Genomic DNA, 19,251 nt, shown 5'->3' on the forward strand with positions numbered 1-19,251 from the left:
CACCCAGGGCGCTGGAGTGGGACTCAGACCAGTTCTAGTCCCAGCTCTGCCACTGCTGAGCCACCTTGGGCAAGTCACTTCTCCTCTGCGTCTGTTTCCCCTCCCACCCTTTGTCTGTCTTGTCTATTTGCCCCGCGAGCTTTTTATTAATGCTACCACCACCACCACTCACCTCCGAACAGTAGAGTTCAAAGGTCAGTATCATTCTCCCCGTTTTTCAGATGGGGAAACTGAGGCACAGAGCGGCAAAGTGACTTGCCTGAAGTCACCCAGCAGGCCAGGAACAGAAACCAGGTCTCCTGAGTCCCAGCCCAGTGCTCTACCCACTGGACCATGCTGCAGGGATAATCTGTGTACCTACAGCCCCTCAGGCCCTGGTCTCAGTCGGGGTCTCTAAGCACGACTGTAATACAAAGAAATAATAGGACCCCAAAACACAGCTCCAAGCGTGACACCCAAGTCAATCATCCCGAGATGCCAAGCCTCAGGTCAGCGGGCTGGTGGAGTCACAGAGCTCTGGTGTTTCATTAGCTAGAAACGCAGCCTCTCCCCGAGGCCAGTTCAGATAAACAGTGCCTCTCCCAGGCAAGCGGAGCCCCAGCCTAGGAAAACAACAATCCTGACACGGCGGCGAAGGCAAAGCGGAGCAAGGAGAGAGACCACAGTACTCGGGCCCTGCGCCAGGACACGGCACCTTAGCCTGCAGAGCCGGGACCAAAGCAGCAGCAGCAGGCCGTGACTCGCCGTGAGACAGCCTCATCGTGGAGAACAGGGCGCTCCTTCCACCTTTCCGCACCAGCAGCCCTGCCAACAGCTCCCTCCCCCACTGGGGCACCCGCAGCAGAGGGCATCTCTGTCTGCTGGAGTAAACTCAGCTAGGCAGGAGAAGGCACTGCCAGGGGCCCGCGCTGCTGCCCCTGCTCTGTTAGCCCCTTCCTGAGTCTGCACCCCCTGCAAGAGCCATGGGGCAGAGGCATCGAAGGGAAGTCAGGGTGTTCCCGGCTTTTGGGAAAAGTCAACATTGATCTGCCTCTCCCCCCACCCCGCTTTGGAATAATCATGCATGGCAGGAGGCCCCCTGGCTTCCCACATCAACAAGAAGCAATTCTGCTGCATCACCTTCCCCAGGAACAGATGCACCTGAGATCATAGGAGTTTGACAGGTGTTAAGCAGCTGTGTGTGTGTGTGAGATAAATGGATCGGATATTAAAAGAGGGCAGCCTGGGGAACTACACCTCTCCGCCCCCCCCTTGCACACACCCAGTAAATAACCGAGCCATCCAGTTAGGAGCCATATTGCCAGCTTCTGCATCATGCCAATGGCAGGATAGGATGGCGCAGAGAGGAAAGAGGCCTGCGGAGGTCCCTACCCCACCTTGCAGGGGTTCCAGAAGCAGCCCCCTGGGGGCCCTAGATTTCCTGCACTCTCGGGGCTTGTGGCGGGGCAGAGCTCCCACCTTCAAGTCAGAAAGAGGAAATACCGATTTCAAAACTGGCTTCTTCCCTTTATAAGCCCCACTGTGCATCTCTCCCAGTGCAGCCCCCTTGGAGAGCAGGGAGCGGCTTGTGGACACAGGGGGATGGGTACAAAGAACAGACCAGGGTCTGCCAACAGTTTGGGGCTCTCCCTAGCCGCCTATTGTTAGCAGCAGCCTCTTAACACCAGGCGCCTCCAAAGCTTGATTCGCTTAACAAAAGGAAGCGAGACACTGAGCTGGCACCACGGTCCTGCCCCTCTCACCCTGCCCCTCCCAAGACCCCTCTGAAGCCAGGGAGCCAGATCCCAGTAGGCGGAGGCTGCTGCCAAGCAGGATCGGGCCCGCACCCCACGATTCAGAGCTGCTGACACACTGGGGCGGATGCTGCGTGGCCCCTCTCTGAGGAGCCCCCCCCAGCCAAAATTGGCTTCCGCTCTCATCAGAGGCTGGCTCTGGAGTGTGCCCCCCCCAGACCAGCATGTGTCAGGTAAAGGCCCAGCCCCCGCCCCCCCTGACCTGCCCAGCCCCCGCCCCCCCTGACCTGCCCAGCCCCCATTCACTCCCCTCTCCATGTGCCCCACAGCCCCCCGCCCCGGGTGAGTCTCTCCCCCACTGAGCTCCTACCCAGTCACCCCGCTACTCCGGTCCTCCCAGCCAGCCGATCTCCTCCCCCCTCCCCCTCCGCCTGCCCCTCCCCCACTTCCTCCTCCCCCCAAGCCCCTCCCCCGGCTACTCACCCCGGCTGTGCGGAAGACGCGGGGAGGGAGGGAAGGTGGGGGGGTCGCTCCCCGCTAGCAGCAGCGCCCGCCCCGCTCCCGGCTCCCCATGCCCGGCGGCGCCTCCCCGGGCACATTCAGCGGGCGGCAGCCCCGGCCATGGCCCCCTCGCTCCCCGGCCGGGGGGCAGCCGAGCAGGCTGGGAGGGGGGCACTCAGCCCGGCCCTGCAGCAGCCGCGGCGGCCCCGGCCCTAGCGCGCCCTCCGCCCGGGCGGCAGCAGCAGCATTTGCAGGCGCTGGGGGGGAAGGGGGCGGCTTTTGCCAGGAGGCTCAACCTACGCTGCTAGGCCGAGGCGGAGGCGGGGCTCGGCCGCCAATGGGCGGGCGAGGCCGTGAGCCGGCAGCCAATGAGCGCAGCCGGCACCTTTTTCACGCTGCTGTGCGCCGCGCAGAGCTGGCTACATTGTTGCAAGGCGGAGAGTGTCAGAGGATTCCAGGGAAGGAGGAGGAGGGGCTCGGAGCGGGCAGCGCACAAAGGGGCCGTGGGGGCGGGGCTGCCTGCTCCTCCCTCCTCCCGGGATCCCCCTCCCCGCACCTGACTGCCTGCTCCCCCCACTCCCCAGGGATCCCCCCTCCCCACACCTGACTGCCTGCTCCCCCCACCTAACTGCCTGCTCCCCCCACTCCCCAGGGATCCCCCCTCCCGCACCTGACTGCCTGCTCCCCCCACTCCCCAGGGATCCCCCCTCCCGCACCTGACTGCCTGCTCCCCCCACTCCCCAGGGATCCCCCCTCCCGCACCTGACTGCCTGCTCCCCCCACTCCCCAGGGATCCCCCCTCCCGCACCTAACTGCCTGCTCCCCCCCCCCTCCCCAGGGATCCCCCCTCCCCGCACCTGACTGCCTGCTCCCCCCACTCTCCAGGGATCCCCCTCCCCGCACCTGCCTGCTCCCCCCACTCCCCAGGGATTCCCCCTCCCCGCACCTGACTGCCTGCTCCCCCCACTCTCCAGGGATCCCCCTCCATATACTGCCTTCTTGCCCCGTTCCATCCCCTCAACATGCCTGCAGCCCCTCTCCCCATTTGTCTGTGTCCTCCCTCTCCTACCAGGCTGCCGACTTCCCCTCCTCAGGGTATCCCTTTTCCCCATGTCAGCCTCGTTACCTCCTGGGGGATCCTCCTAAAACCAATTTGCCTGCCCCCCTCTCCAAGGGATCCCCCCCCCCTTCCAGTCTCCCCCTGGAAAAGGCACACACCCTTCTAACCAACTCTGCTGCTGCTGGGTCTTCCGGGCTAACAGTGAGATCTCTCTTTGCTGGGTCCTCCCCTCCCAGCACCCCTGCAAAAAGCAAGCACCAAACTCCCTGTATAACAGACACACGGTTTCATTCACCTTGCCGGGTAAGAGTTCTTGGTGGCTCTAACAAGGTGGGCAGGAGAACTTCAATGACACCATTGACCATTGTAAGTTACAGTGGGCTAGGACAAGTAACTTGTCCTAGTACTTTTATAATGGATAATAAATGCCTGGGGCCCGATTCTGCACTGCCCTGCACCATCTGCAGTCATTTACCTCAGTGCACTACTGGTGGGAAATGCTACCATCCTACTCCAGTGTTTCATGCTCTTTTTGCACTACTGCAGAGGACTGGATAAGAGGCAGGGCCAGGGGGAAGCTGGCCCCTGGTGCATGCTGAGCAACCAGCAGGCAGGGCAAGGTACACTTTACCGCAGGGATTGGACCCTCCTTTGAAGGTTCACCTCTTCCACCACTTAGCAGGGCTGATTCCACTTTTCGCACATGAGCAGCCTCACCTTAGTGCCCAGAGACAGCTCAGCTGCACTTCATCCAAGCGAGATCTCCCCCAGGAGCTGCCCACCATCAGGGGAGGAGAAATTCAGTGCTCAGGAAAGTGAGGAACTGGTAGAAACTCTTCGGTAGCGGTGACCTACAGCGCCCCACAATTCCAGTCCTGCTTCCCACCCAGCTCAGCTGTGGTCCCTCATTCCTGATCTGCAGATGCCTTTGTTCTTCCAGCCTTGGGCCTCCCCTGAGCACAGACTCTGGGGGCAGCCAGACACTCAGCAGGCTAATTCTGTACCAGTGGAAGCTGGTCCTACCCTAGCAACTGTTGCTAGGCAGCCCATAGCAGAAAGTGTGATTCTGCTCTGAAAAGTGATTCTGAAAGTCGAGTTCCAGGTTTGGGTCTCAGTCCCTCCAGATCCACGGTGCACAGCTGTCATGGAAAGATGCTTTTGCTAACTGCCACCTCTGCAAACTCCCCCTGGGATCTGAGAGTCAGGCTGGGTTCTTTCCTCCATGCTCATCATCACCAAGAGCAGAGATTCTGGCCTTAGTAACACCTTTGCAGCCCCCAGATCCTGGGTATAAACAGAGGAATCATTTCATTTACTGTGGAAATGCAACCACCTCCGGGTTGGAGCTTGGCTGCGGTTTAACAGCACATGACCGTTCTGTGTAACAGTTTAGGGTAGGAAATGACAATTCTCGTATTAAATTGCTAATGCAGGGGGAATGCGGCAGGTGCATTGCATTCACCTGTTCTGGAATTTGGGCAGGCTTCTGGTTTAACACCCTGACCCTTGCAGGAAGTCCCACGGCAACTTCAATTGTCATAAGTGGCCAGACCTTTGTTTAAATCTCCTCCAAAAAGCCAATGGGCTAAATTATCTGTTGCCCTGTAGCTACTCACACCTGTGCGGAGTCAATGTAAGACAGGACCAGGTCAGAGGGGGGGTTTTATACACCCCCTTTGCTTACACAGCACAGAATAATGGAGAACCAAACCCAGCTTCTGGAGTACCACAGCACCTTACAGGACAGCACAAAGCATCCCGTATGGGTTTTGGAACCCATATGAACTGGTTGGCGTATTTAAGTCTGTAGCTGCGAGGTATTTCACAGCATGCTAGGGAGTTAGAACCTTTCTCTAATCTTCAAATAGTCCTGGATTGGCCAACAGCTGTTTTACCTTGCTGAAAAGCTGGGTATCGGCATTCCAGGGATGCCCAGTTTGAAAATCATTTGCCTAGTCCAGTGGTTCTCAACCTGCTGGACCCCTTTCAGGAGTCTGATTTGTCTTGCGTACCCCAAGTTTGACCTCACTTAAAGACCACTTGCTTACGAAATCAGACATAAACCCACAAAAGTGTCACAGCCCCACTAGTACTGGAAAATTGCTGACTTTCTCTGTATGAAATGTTAGTTGATACTGACTTCGCTAGTGCTTTTTATGGAGCCTGTTGTAAAATTAGGCAAATCTCTAGAGGAGTTGATGTACCCCCTGGAAGAAATGGAGGATCGGGGCCCCATTGTGCTAACTGCTGGCTGTACAAACACACAGAAGAGAGTCGTTTGACTTCAGTGGGGCTGCTTACACACTTCAACATCCACAAGTGTTTGTAGGATGAGGGCCTTGTACTGTAAATTCTTTGGGACAGGGGCTGTCTCTTATTAAGGTCTTCATTCTGCAAAGATGCATGTCCTTAGTTTTAAGGTCATGACCCCCACGTGGTCAAAGGCAATTGGGGGTGGGGTGGGCACTGAACATTGAATTACAATCTACAGCAAAGAAAATCTCGCTTTCCCACACTTTCCCCTTCACCGTCAAGTGTTCTCCGGCCACCTCTCGAAACACACACACACACACACACACACACACACACACACCCACCCACCCACCACTGATATGCTTTTTACTCTTACTTTTATAGTAAATGTTCAGCCACAATTTGTTTTTTCACTTCAAATAAGGGGTCATCAATCTGAAAAGGTTGAGAAACAGTGATCTAATCTGATCTGCATAAAAGCCACAGAATTTCACACATTCAAACCCATCAAGTACAAATTGGAGAGAGTCCAGCAGAGGGCAAGGAAGATGATCAGGGGGCTGGGGCACATGATTTAGGAGGAGAGGCTGAAGGAACTGGGCTTATTTAGTCTGCAGAAGAGAGGAATGAGGGGGGATTTGATAGCAGCCTGCAACTACCTGAAAGGGGGTTCCAAAGAGGATGGATCTAGACTGTTCTCTGTGGTACCAGATGACAGAACAAGGAGTAATGGTCTCAAGTTGCAGTGGGGGAGGTCTAGGTTGGATATTAGGAAAAACTTTTTCACTAGGAGGGTGGTGAAGCACTGGAATGGGTTACCTAGGGAGGTGGTGGAATCTCCATCCTTAGAGTTCTTTAAGACCCGGCTTGACAAAGCCCTGGCTGGGATGATTTAGTTGGGAATTGGTCCTGCTTTGAGCTGGGGGTTGGACTAGATGACTTCCTGAGGTCTCTTCCAACCCTGATATTCTCTGATTCTAAGTATGTTCAAATTCTTTGCTAGATCGGGGTCTGTCCAGAACCCACCTCTGAATGCTACTGTAAAACAAACGGTGATAGTTAATTATTAAGTTGAACAAAGTCGCAACAGGGGAAAAACAACCTCCTACACATTTTTTTCCCTAAAGTTTTATTATTATTTTTTTAATAGTAATGACATGAGAACAGAAACATTATTTTTCACTTCAGTATACGAACCCCACCCCTCCCAAAAAAACAACCCCAAAAAACCCTCCACAGTTTTAAGTCTGTCCAGGCTTGATTTCTAAGTCCACTGAGCAATACAAATTGAAGTTGGGTTTTGTTTGTTTTCATTTTTTTGAAACCTACAAAAACACTCTTTAAATATTAGAAAAAAAATGATTTTTTTATTTTTTTTTTGTAATTCACAAGAACGTCCATCTAAAGTATCACTGGTTTTTGTGGCAGTGCAAAAATGCACTCAGCTTCAATTCTCTTACAGTACAAACCACTTTTTCCTCCCCTGTAACTTTAAAAAAAAAATTGTCAGTACTGTAAGAATTTTTCATTTTTATTTTTTTTTTAAACAGAAAAAAAAAATTTTTTTTAACTTTTTTTTTTTTTTTTTGTACTAAAAACCACATCCACTAAAATACAACAGCGCTGGGTACAATCAGCAAAATGAAATTGGTTTCCCCACTGGGGGAAAAAGAAAACAAAAAACAAACAAACAAAAAGGATCGAGTGGGGGAGGAGGGTCGGGAAATAGGGACAAGGACAGACAGACGGATACAAAACAGCAGGCAGGAGGTGTGGGGGAAGAGACATCATAGGCATGTTGCATCAGAACACACCCAGTGAGGGGGTGGAGGGGCAGGAAGAGGGGGTGAAGAACCCTAAATTTTCATCAGCACTTGAGTCCCGTTGCTAGATCTACAAGGATTGTCTGTTACTCTTTGGGAAGGGCATCCTGTGAGCTGGCTGAATGACACACCCCAGCAAGAACCTCCCCAAGATCTCCCTCACCCTACTCAAGTCAATAGCATGACTTCCTCTTGGGACTTGGAAGCCCCAGGACAGTTTCAACTCAGATGGGGAAACCCGCTGCAATTTGTGGAGTCGCAACGGGCTAGAAATGGGGATCTTTTAATCCCAAGAACCCTCTGGCTCCAATTCAGAAAAGCACTCGCTTAAACCCCATTGAAATGAAACATGTGCTTTCCTGAATTGGGGCCGATGAGAAAATTCAAACAAGGAACCTGCGCGAAGGGGGGTTTGGAGAACTACTCAGTTCAAACACACCCTAGCATTGTAAAAAGGAAGCGTTAAATATACTGGGCCCGATCCTGCAGTCCATACCTGGGCACGGGCTTGCTGCGAGTCTCACCTAAGCAAGGACTACAGGACTCTGGCCCAGAAAGCATAGTCTGTCGAATTCCTAGCAGAAAGGGGGGGAGGGTGTCTTCTGTTGGGCACAGACCCACCGAGGGTGGCCATGGGCCCCCTTCCTATGCTGTGACTCACTTGATTATACCCACGCTGGGCATTTTGTCCCCATTTCCATATAAAGCCCCCCCAGTGGAGACCTGATTCGACACACACAACCCACGGCAGCTGCCCTCTTTTCAGAAGGCGTGGGGGGCAGTTAAGGGTGGTGTCCCCAGCACACCATCTCCACCCTGAACCGTTGTGGAATCCAAATCCTAGAGCGCAGGATATCCGAGTAGCCCCACGCACGCTGTACTGGGGGGCAAGAGTGGGACAGACAGGCCTAAAGTCAACCAAGAGGGGGCTCAGCCCACCCCCATGCTCATCTGGGAGAAGCGTGGGGGGGGGGGCTGCGATGGAAAGCGGGGGATGTCATGTGGATACAGCCCAAAGAGCAGCAACCCCAACCAGTCCCCCCAAAATCTGCTCCAACTCTCCCCCCCTGCGGCTAGACATCCAGGCCTCCGAAATCCAGCCATCCTTGCTCTGCTCATACCCCCGTGGCCCCCAAACCTGATACCCCTCCCAACACATGCTGCTAAAATCCATACCCGCTGCCTGCCACAACCCTCACTGCCACCCCGCTGGAAGCTTCACCTCTCTGAGGCTGCCCTAATTTTCTCTACAAAAACAAACTCATCACATTTGTGCTCCTCCCCCCCCCCCCCCAGACTGTGAGAGAGGAGAAGGGACTCTATAATACTCTGATGGGATTTGGCTATGCCCGATACTAAACATAGGGGGGCTGCCTAAATCCTTGAAACATACAAACAGGAAAGGACGTGACAGAGTCCAGAATTCCTGTTCCACGCAGCTCCGCTTTCCGCGCTCACCGGAGCTTTGGGAGCAGGCGGCGCGTCAGGGGAGATCGTGTCCTTGGAGGGGGGAAAAACGCGACAGTAACACGCCGACCTGCTGCTTGGATCTGTTACTGCTCAATACTGTCACTGTCGCCCCGCCCGGTGCTGGGGAGAGGAAGTGGTAGAGAGAGTTGTTGGGTGAGGAGGGGAGGGAAGAGGGTGGCAGGGCTTTTTTGGGGGGGGAAGTAATGGGGACCCAGTTTTGTTTTCCTCAAGTGTCTCTTAGTAAGTTGGGCTCCCCAGTCTACATCGGGGAGGGGACGGGAGGGGGGCACAGAATGCAGCGAGATGAGAGATGAAATTGCTGGTGCTGTGAATGCATAAAGGGGGAGGGGAGAAGGAGGGGGAGTCTAGTCCCAAAAACACTGTCTTTGCATTCACTGGCCGTAACAAAAACCTGGCAGGAACCAAATCCCAGAAACTGAGCCACCTCTTCCAATCAGTGGTGGATTTTGCAGAAAGGGGGAGCAGATGGCCCGGACGCCGGCTGCCCAAATCTATCCACCCCTCATGGCGAGGGGAAAGGGTTAAAAAAAAAAAAAAAAAGGACACCAACATTATTTAAACACTGGATTTTTCTTCCCCCGTCTCAGTCACTTTCTACTCCCATGCTCTCTGGGTGAAAGCGCCCCAGCCTAGCCCAGCCCAGCGGAAAGGGGCAAGGAACTGGGACCCACTGACGTGTGGGGGCGAGGTCACTCTCTGATCTGTAACAGCCAGTGACCCAGAGAATGGACACGAAAGGCAGCAGGGCCTTTGTGCTGACACACACACGCACGGGTTATTTACAGAACCACTTACACATCTGTTTAAAAACCTCCTACGGACGGGGATGAAATGCTAGTCACAGCTCTCCACCGGGAAAAGGAATATTGATACCAGTCTATATATTAATATATAGCCCGTTATATACTAATATAGATATATGCGTAGCTGAGAGTCCTCTCCTAGAAGGAGCAGCTGCCTGGGAGCTCAGATCTCAGCCGCTTGGGTCTACGGATAGGTTTTTTGGATCAAATTTCCCCAATGTTCCTTTAAAAAATAATAATAATCCGAGCAGTATCATCAGAGCTGGTAGCAAAACTGCAGTTGAACAAATTGGGCAGATGGGCCCCGAAGCTGTGAGATTGGCGGGCGTGCCCCCATCTCTCTCACAACCAATGTGGCAGCCCGGCTTTGGAACAGGATGGCACAGCTGGGTTCCTTTGGCAAGCACCATCCTGCCCCTATTCCAGACACATGCTTCTCTGGGCCAGGCTGATGCCCGCGGGGAAGTTTGTGCCAATCGCGCCCACCTCCCCCCCAAAAAAACAATCTGCACACCGACCTGATGTTGGCGCCGCTCATGTTTGCTGTGGGCAGCGGGGGGTGGGTGGGGTTTGCGAAGCCAAGCCGTGCGGCTAGCCAGAGACAGAGATTCTGATTATAAAAAGATGGATCTTTCTCGCTTTATAAAAGAAAAAAGAAAAAATAATACAACACCACGACAACCACCGACGACACAGATGATCTCTCCTTGCAGCTGAACCCTGCTCCCGTGCCCGCCCCCTCCCAGTCGACAAATGCCCCGTTCCAGTACAATAATTGGTCACTTCATTGTAAAAAAAAAAAAAAAATTTCCAAGCTGGGATTCGCCTGCCACCGTCTTTGCCCAAATGCTGGTTGAATACGACGGATCAACCATGTTTCCTTTGGGTGAAGCAATGATCAGCTCCCAATGGTATGCTCCGTAACAGCCCCCTAACTCCCCCGCCCAGTGCCAGCCCTTCCCGCCCCTGAAACTGGGCAACATCTTTTTAAACTCCCCCCACCCCCACCCCACCCCAAACACACACACACACACAAAAATTCTCCCCTGTCCCCAGAGGGAAATGCCGCGTGGTAAGTTCGTTCCAGGAGCTCTTAAGTGCAGTGGGACTTTGCTTTCCAGGAGCTTCCGGGTGCAGCGTCAGACTGTACAAGACCGTCCCCTCCTCCGGCTGGAGAGGCAAAGGGGGAGATTGTCCCGACGGCTGAGTCCTGAGCCGCTCGGCTCGCGCGCCGCCGGAACAACGCTCTGCGCCTCTTGCCACAACATTTTTGTCGCTGTTTTGTTGTTGTTTTAAAAGGGATTTTGGGGGGGGGGGGGTTGTATAAAGTCCGGAGGGGATAGCTGGAAGTTGAAGGGGAAGGTGGGGGCAGCTGGGGGGCTTTGAGGTGTAAAAATCCCCCTCCCTCTCCAAAAAACAAAAATAAAATAAAGGATCGAATGCAAACTCTATGGGGAAAAACAACACAGAATATCCCCCCCTGAAACAAAGCCTTTTATCAGCTGCCCCCCCCACCACCCCATTAGTGTGAAATTCTTTACGAGGGAGGGGGGAAAAAAATTAGCCACAGTGATTTTCCCATCCCCCTCCCTGCAACCATCAACCCAGATCTCCAGCCGGGATATTACTGGTCGGGGTGGGTGGGGAATTACTGAAAGTCCGGCAAGAAGGTGGCGCTGTGGGCGTTTCAGTTGGAGTCCGAGTCGGAGGAATCGCCCGAGGAAGAGGAGGAGCTGCTGCTGCCCTCGGAGTCATTGTCATCTTCCTCTTCGTCGTCATCCTCTTCGTCATCGTCCTCATTCTGGGGCGAAAGGCGAAGAAAGGGTTAAGAGTCTGGGGGGAGGGGTGGCTGGGGAATCGCAGGGTCTGTCTGCGCTGGGGAGACAGGTCCTGGGATGGTTCCGTCTGGCCGAACCCCACTGCACACGGGTTTCCCACGCCAGCGCCGCGCACAGATGGGACCTTTGTTGCATAAAGTCCCACCCAAAAGAAGGCAGTACGGGAGCCCGTAGGTCCATCACGCCACGGCTTGCATGCCAGCCGCCTTGCCCCGCTGGAGGAGGGATGGCCGTTTCCAACACTGGTATGCTGTCCTGCCGCGGGTCACCCGTTACAAGCCGGTTTTAAGCCGCAGATTGAAGCCAGATCCACACTAAAACCTGGCCCATGAAGTCTAAAGACTAAATAAGATTTCATGGCAAGCAGGCTGCCTGTTATTTGGAAGTGGGGACTGGAAAACCCACACTGCAAGATTCGGTTTTGCTGCCGCTGGTCACTAGATCTCTGAGCTCTCGAACGGCGGGAGGGAGCGTGGTTAAGAATTGGGGACAGGCAGCACGGACCCCTGGGGTCCAAACCCAGCCCTGGCACCATTGACCAGATTCTGACTTCACGGCTGCTGGTGTAAATCCAGAGTAACTCCATTGACTTTCTCCATGGTTACACCAGTGGGACGGAGATCAGAATCAGGCCGGATATCTTCAGCAGAAGACACAGTTAAGACATTGTAAATGGTATCTAGGGAGAGAACACGGCATGGAACGTGCTGCGAGTCAGGGTGGTGGGAAGCAACGGCCATAGCCCTGGCCCCCCTAGGCTTGCCCCAAACTCTGTGTCCTTGGGGTGTAGCTCCCCGCGCTGCGGACGCCAGCTGCGTTACACAATCAGGTCAAACCCAAGGCCAGATCCCCAGCCGCTGTGAATGGGCGCAGCTCTTCTGACCTCAACGCACCGGCTGGGGAGCGGGCCCGCAGTGGTTGGGTCCCATGTTTATGGGGGACACTTTCTCTTGAAGACTCGTGGATTACTGGGCCCAGGGCTCTGGTATCCTTGGGCAGACGGAGATAACACAGCCGGCCCTGGGGGCAGTAAATAGGATCAGAGGGGCAAACCGGGGTGGCGGGGGGGTCAGTGAGCAGCATGGCACAGACGCAGCATCCCGCAGCACGCCTCAGGCAGCCTCACCTCATCCCCATCCTCGCTCTCCTCCTCGCTGCTCGACTCCGACGAGTCCCCGCCTTCCTCAGACGAATCCCCGTTGTCGTCGTCATCGTCGTCGTCATCCTCTTCCTCCTCGTCATCATCGTCGTCGTCCTCCTCCTCGGACTCCTGGGGGTCAGATGGACGTGGTGGGCGGATCTGGCCAGGCCTCGTGGCCCCCACCCCTCCCTGGAATCCCCACAATGAGTCCCGGGCCACAGAAAAGCAGGGCCTTCGGCTAATGGGTTAGGGCCCTCAGTGCAATAGACCCAGGAAACCCAGGGATTACCCAGTGCCTCATGGGATCTGTAGTTCGGGTGCCACGTGTTACCATTCTCCACTCGGGGCTCGGCTCCCCAGTTGGACTACATCTCCCATGATGCATGGGCTCCCTGTGCCAAGAGTACCATGGTGCATCATGGGAGATGTAGTCCTACCAGGGAGTAGGAGGCACCTGAACTGCAATTCCCAGAGAGCACCATGGTGGCATTTCTAAAAACGTTTCCGTTTTTTGCTCTTGTTCTCCAAGCAACTCTTGCACCGACCCCTCCTCGCGGCCCGTCCCACTGGAGAGCTGCCCCTCCAGGTGGCAGGAACACACCAGGGAGTCGCCGGGGCCCAGGGAGGAGGACGAGGGCACTTACCGACTTGATCTGCATGGCGGGCTTCATTTTGGGGTTCGGCCCCCGCACCTTCCCCATGCTCTTGCGCTTCTGCGGAGGAGGGAGGGGAAGAGGAAGAGTCAACGGGGCAACTCCGGAGGCTCCTCAGTCCCTCCCAGGAGGTCGGAGGTTAACCATCACCCCCACCCACAGAAAGGGCTTGGGTGGGGGACAGCTTTTATAGATGCCTGGTTACTTCTCTTCCCAGCTCTGACACTGCCCTTCTGGCTGACCTTGGGCAAATTGCTTCCCCTTCTGTGAGCTCCGTTTCCTCTCCCTCCCTTGGTTCCCTGCGTCTATTTAGACTGGACGATCTGTGGGCCAGGAGTCTCTCTTACGAGGCATATGGACAGCCCCTAGCAGGGTTCAGGCCTCATGGTGCTACTGGAACATAACCAATTATGACTTTGTTCCCTCAAACTAAGGCTTTTTAAACCATCATCAAGGACAGCTCACACACACCCCTCTCCCCCCGTCGCAGGGGATACTCACATTTGAGGTGTGCTCTTTGTAGACAGCTCGCTCCTGCGGCGACAGGCTCTGCCGAGACAGGAGACTAAAATAACCACCCGGAGGAAGGCGAGGGGGGCGGAGCTACGTGACTGCGGGGGCGTTCCCAGCTCCAGGAAGGGGAGTTGTGCCGGAGAGGGGATGTGGGCGGGGGGGGAAGCGAAGCCCCCTGGGCCGTTGGGAGTGCAACAGCACCGCCCCTCTGTCCAGAGGGGGAATTTCCTTAGCCTCCTCTGCTTGGAAAGCACGACAGGGAGTTGGGGGAACAGAGTTACCGCTGGATCTGGAGCCGTGGCCACTCTGAAATCTCTCTCGGGCTGCCGTGCTGGGAGAGGGGAAGCGACCTTGACCCCAGGGACAGCATCTGTCAGAGCCACAGACACGCGCCCTATGGCATGAATGTTGGGGGCAGGGGGGATGGTCTGGGTGCGCAATGTACGGAGAGAAGCTAAATCAGGGACACTTGAAGCCTCATTTCCCAGCGGTGAGGGGTGAAGAAAGCCCCAAGGCACTTGGGAACAGAGAGGGGGAAGGGTTAGTGGGGGACAACAGGGATTGGGTACCTCAAAGGCCACGTACCCCGAAAGCATGAGGAGTGGACATCCCAGGGGCGGGGGTGGGGACAGGAAACCGTGCGTGGAGTCAGAGCAGTTCCGCCCCCCCCCAGCCGCTCACCTTGAGCCAGATTTCCAGGTGCATCTTGTACTGCTTCTGCTGCTCCTCGGCCATCTTCTTGTAATAGTCCTTCTGGCCCTGGGAGATGCGCTGCCAGCGGCTGCCGATCTCCACCATCCGCTCCTTCAGCGGCAGGTGGTTGAGCTCGCCGTTCGACAGCAGCTCCTGGGAGAACTTCTGGTAACCGTTCCTGGGGAGGGGGAGAGCAGGGTCAGAGAGCGGCCAGCCCCCCACCCAGCGAGGGCCCGTCCCAAGCACAGCCAGGCAGGAACAGGACCACACCCAGAGTCCTGACCCCCCATTCTTTTACTCTGATCACTAGACCCCACACTCGTCTCCCAGAGCCAGAAACAGAACCCGGGGATCCTGACCCCCCCGTCCCTCTCTTCCGACCACCAGACCCCGCTCCCCACCCCACACCTGAGCCAGAAACAGAACCCAGGGATCCTAACCACCTGTCCCTCTCCTTTGACCACCAGACCCCGCTCCCCACCCCACATCTGAGCCAGAAACAGAACCCAGGAGTCCTGACCCCCCGTCCCTCTCCTCCGACCACCAGACCCCGCTCCCCACCCGAGCCAGAAACAGAACCCGGGGATCCTGACCCCCCGTCCCTCTCCTCCGACCACCAGACCCCGCTCCCCACCCCACACCTGAGCCAGAAACAGAACCCAGGAGTCCTGACCCCCGATCCCTCCTCTCTGATCACTGGACCCTACAGTCTCCTCCTAGAGCCAGGAACAGAACCCAAAGATCCTGACCCCTTGTCCCTCTTCTCCAACCACCAGACCCCACCCCACACCCGAGCCAGGAATGGAACCCAAGAGTTCTGTGCTTCTGCTCTCATCCCCAGAATCTACCCACTCCCAAAGGTGGGACTAGGACCCAGGCGTCCCAACTCCTGTTCCACTGTGCTAGCCATGAGCCCACTCTCTCCCCTGAGCTCCAGGAATAGATCCCAGGACTCCCTGCCCTACCCTGCTCTAACTATTAGACAACACTTCCCTCTCAGTTACCTGACACTTGACTTTGCTCCCCAATGAGCTGTGAGCCCCTGGCAGGGTCCAGCTCAGTCCCCTTCCGGCTGCCTAAGACCCAGCTTTGCCCCCCTGGGCTGGTCTCTCATGCAGTGGCTGGATGACTGGCCTGTTTTCCACGTTGTCTGGAAGCAAGACGCCCCCCCCCCCCCCACTCCCCCGGAGGGATCAATACTCACATGGGGGGTTTCTTCGGCTCTCCCTGGAATTTCATCTTCTTTGAGGAGTTTGCAGAGCACGGGGGGGCCCTCATCTCACTCAGCTCTCTCTGGAGGGGGGACAGAGACGGACGAGGTGAGGCCAATCACCGTCTCAGCAGACGCCTCTCCCCCACCCACCCCCCGCTCCAACCTCAGACAAAAACTTCAGGCAACAAGGCGGTGGGTGTCTCCAGCCACTGGGGCAATCCCCTGCCCGAGAGTCAGGGATGCAGCAGATCAGAGGCGGAGTAACAGCCCCAGAGGAACCCCACAGCCCTGGCCGCAGAACAGATTCTCTGACCCCGGGGACGCACCTCGTAGCGCTTCTGATCCTCCGCCGCCTTCTTTATCCACATCAGCTTCTCCTTCTTCTCCATGTTGTTCCAAGTGGCCTCCATGGCCTTCAGCGCCTTCCCCCGGTCGTTCTGCAGCACAGGGAGACCCGGCAACGCTCAGGTTACGCACCGGACTCCGGGGTTCTACGCGCGACTCCGTCACCGAGCGTGGGCAAGTCGCTTCCTTGCCCCGACCCCACAACACGGCGATATTTACGCCCCCCTCCCCCGGCGAGACCAGGTGACTGATATTTCTAGGGGCTGTACAATGCAGCACAGGGCCGGTTCTCCTCCATACAACACCCCCCCCCCCCTCGCCCCCCATCTCCTTTGCTACCGAGCACCCAACCAGACCTATGCCCAGTCCAGGCCCATCCCAGAGAGGTCAGATCTAGCAGGCTGCCCCGAGCCCACAATCAGGGAATGTCCCGTTCCTCCTCCAGCAGGGGGTGTGATGGGTGGGGGGGTCCCTGTCTCCTCTCTCCCCCCCCTCCAACTCCTCACCTTGAAGCGAGCCAGGTAGTCTCCAATGACGCTCTGCTGCCAGATCTCCTCGGCTGTCTTGGGCGACTCGGGCAGCTTGGCGCGCTCCTCCTTGTCGGAGCCGTGCTTCTTCTCTGACTGTGCCTTCATGGCCGCCTCCCGGGCTTTGTACTTGGCCTGAGCAGACACACAGAAGGCTGGTGGTTAAGGCCCAGGTCTCTCCAACGCAGTCTCCCGGCCTGGCTCCCCTTGGCAAATGCCTCCCTCTCCCCCCCCGCCGTCCTAGCTATGAAATAACCTGGGTGCGTGTGAGCTGGGCCCCCATGTACCCCCATCCCCCTCACAGCGATGAGAGGGGGAGCAGCATCTGGGCTATTAGATCTGTGGGGGGCTCCCCGGGGGGTTGCACTCCAGCTCCATCAGTTCCCAGCGCTGTTTGGGCAGCAGCCTGCTTGGAACTGGCAGTGGAGGGTGTTTTAAGTGGGGGGGGGGGAGGAAGGGGTGTCACGCAGGTCAGTGGGTAACTGCCCCTTTTCTCCTCTCCCCATCGCTGTGCCAGGCACCAGAACACGTGCCCGCAAGGCACATGTCCACACACCTTCCCCAGATAGTCTGCATAGAGCAGCGGTCCCCAAACTTTTGACCTCTGTCAACCACCCCCCAGGAGCTGGGGCCGGGAGTGGAGCCACGGCTCTGGGGGGGACGGGACGAGGGGGGGACAGACAGGGGTAAGGGGGCCGAGGCTGGGGACGGGCGTGGGACTGGCAGCTGGGGCCCCGGGCATGGCCTGGAAGCTGGGGTCAGCAGCTGGGGCCAGGAGCAGAGCTGGGTGTCGCTCCCTCCCCCCAGCTCTGCCCCCCCCCCCGAATGTTCCTCTGCGCCCACCTAGGGGGCGCACCCCCCAGTTTGGCGACCTCTGGCATAGAGAAAATCAAGCCCACACTCAATAACCCCTCCCCTCCCACACACACACCCCCCCAAAAACCTTCCAGCCAAAGCGTAACTTCCGACACACACACCCTCGGCTGTGAGCGAAACCCCCTGGGGCCGGATGGCCCACGACTCCACTCCCGCCTCCCCCCTCCCGGCCAGGCTTTTAAATCCAGACTCAAGACCTCTCTGGGTTTAATCCCAGCAAGTTCTCATCTCTTTGGGCTGCTTGTTTAGTTCTGGTGTCTCATTCCATACAGCGGGTCCTGGTGCTCCCGAGAGATGCGAGGACCCCACTGCTGAGGAGGGGGGCAGCCGCCAGGACCCATTCGTTTGTGCCACCCGCTGGCGCCTTGATTGTCACGGTGGAGAAAATCACAACGGCTTATGGCCAGGTAGGGAGTGACCAGGGCCTGAACTGCTGGCGCCCCCTAGAGGGGATGGATGCTACCGGCATCCTCTGGGGCTCTCTCTCTCTCAAGAGAGAGAGAGGCGAATTAGCTAGAGGTGCCGTTTGGTAAAACAAGGTGTCTAACGAGCGTGTCATTGATTTCACAACCTTCTTCTTCTCTGAAAGGTCGTTCCACATCCGCGCCAGCAGCCGGGTGAGTTCGCTCTCGGAAAGTTCGGGTCGCTCTTCCTGCAGCTGCTTTCGCTTCTCCTCCGAGAAGATAAACATAGCAGAAATGGGCCGTTTGGGTTTCTCAGAACCTGCCTGTTGAAGAGCACAAAGGGTCTTGGTGTGGGGTTGAGTTTAAAAAAAAAAAAAAAAAAAATTATATATAATATGGAAAAAAAAAAAAAAAAGGGCACAAAAAATCCCGCAGCAGCTTCCAATAGTCAAAAAAAAAATCTGAATTTCTTTATGTTCTTTATTGTATTGGTTTAATTTTTCCCTGCTGGCTCAGCAGTTACCATCCAGAAGTCTTGAAGCTGGTTTAGAAGTAACTGGCTCTGTCCCTCTACTCTCACGACACGCACACGCACCCCCTGCGCCGAAGCCGGCCCCTCACCTTGCCAGTGTCTGGCGATGACTTTTTGGAAGCTGGGCTGGTGGCGCCTTTCTTGTTCGCTCCCAGCATCTTCTCTTCCCCCAGCACCCTCTGCTGTTCCTCCTCGGGCAGGCTCTGCATTGCAAGCAAAGGCGGGTGGGTGAGAGCACCAAAGAGGCGCGAGCGAGTTTTCAAAGGAGGAACAATCCAACGAAAAGGGAATGGAACAACAACAATGCTCCTGTTTTAGTCTCACTAACGCCTTTGAGCATTTCAAACCACATGGGCCTCGGATTCTCCTGCTCCAGAATCTGCCTACTAGAGAATCTCCATTAGCTGTACTGGGCCTATGACACAGTGCGGGATTTCCAGTCATATCCACTAGAGGGCAGTGGTGCACATAGGCACTAACCAATTCCTCACAGTAAAATGTATATGCCCATTTTAGAGCTGGGGAAACAGAGGTACAGAGGAAGTGACTTGCCCAAGGACACCCAGCGAATTTGTGGCACAGACACAAACAGATCCCAGGAGTCCTGACTCCCGGGCCTGTGATTTAGCCATTAGACAACGCTTCCCTTTTAGGACTCCAGGGATAGAGGGGAAAAGGACACCCCCACCTGAAATGTTTGGTGCTATAGGTACCATTTTCCAAATGCATTGGCACCTTCCTAGAGCACCGGGTTTTAAACCGGCGAACGTGCCCAGAGATTGGTTAAAACACCACGTGACAAAATAGGCCCATCCTGAGACAGCTAAGCCCAGCGCTTCGGGGTGCTGGGCT

At 56.1% G+C, this 19,251-nt stretch overlaps 1 protein-coding gene across 1 annotated transcript; it reads right to left on the reverse strand.

Annotated features, from left to right (window-relative positions):
- Positions 1–11,351: 11,351 nt before the first annotated feature.
- UBTF (upstream binding transcription factor) lies at positions 11,352–18,608 on the reverse strand. The gene is made up of 10 exons (XM_065422696.1): positions 18,489–18,608; positions 18,035–18,190; positions 16,567–16,722; positions 16,042–16,152; positions 15,707–15,795; positions 14,491–14,680; positions 13,798–13,845; positions 13,288–13,356; positions 12,629–12,772; positions 11,352–11,465 (listed from the first exon to the last, which is right to left on the reverse strand). Exons 1-10 carry the CDS (start codon positions 18,606–18,608, stop codon positions 11,352–11,354), a joined length of 1,197 nt encoding a protein of 398 aa, XP_065278768.1.
- Between the last annotated feature and the right edge of the window lie 643 nt (positions 18,609–19,251).

This window comes from Emys orbicularis, chromosome 25, assembly GCF_028017835.1.
Source record: "Emys orbicularis isolate rEmyOrb1 chromosome 25, rEmyOrb1.hap1, whole genome shotgun sequence".
Taxonomy (NCBI): Eukaryota; Metazoa; Chordata; order Testudines; family Emydidae; genus Emys; species Emys orbicularis.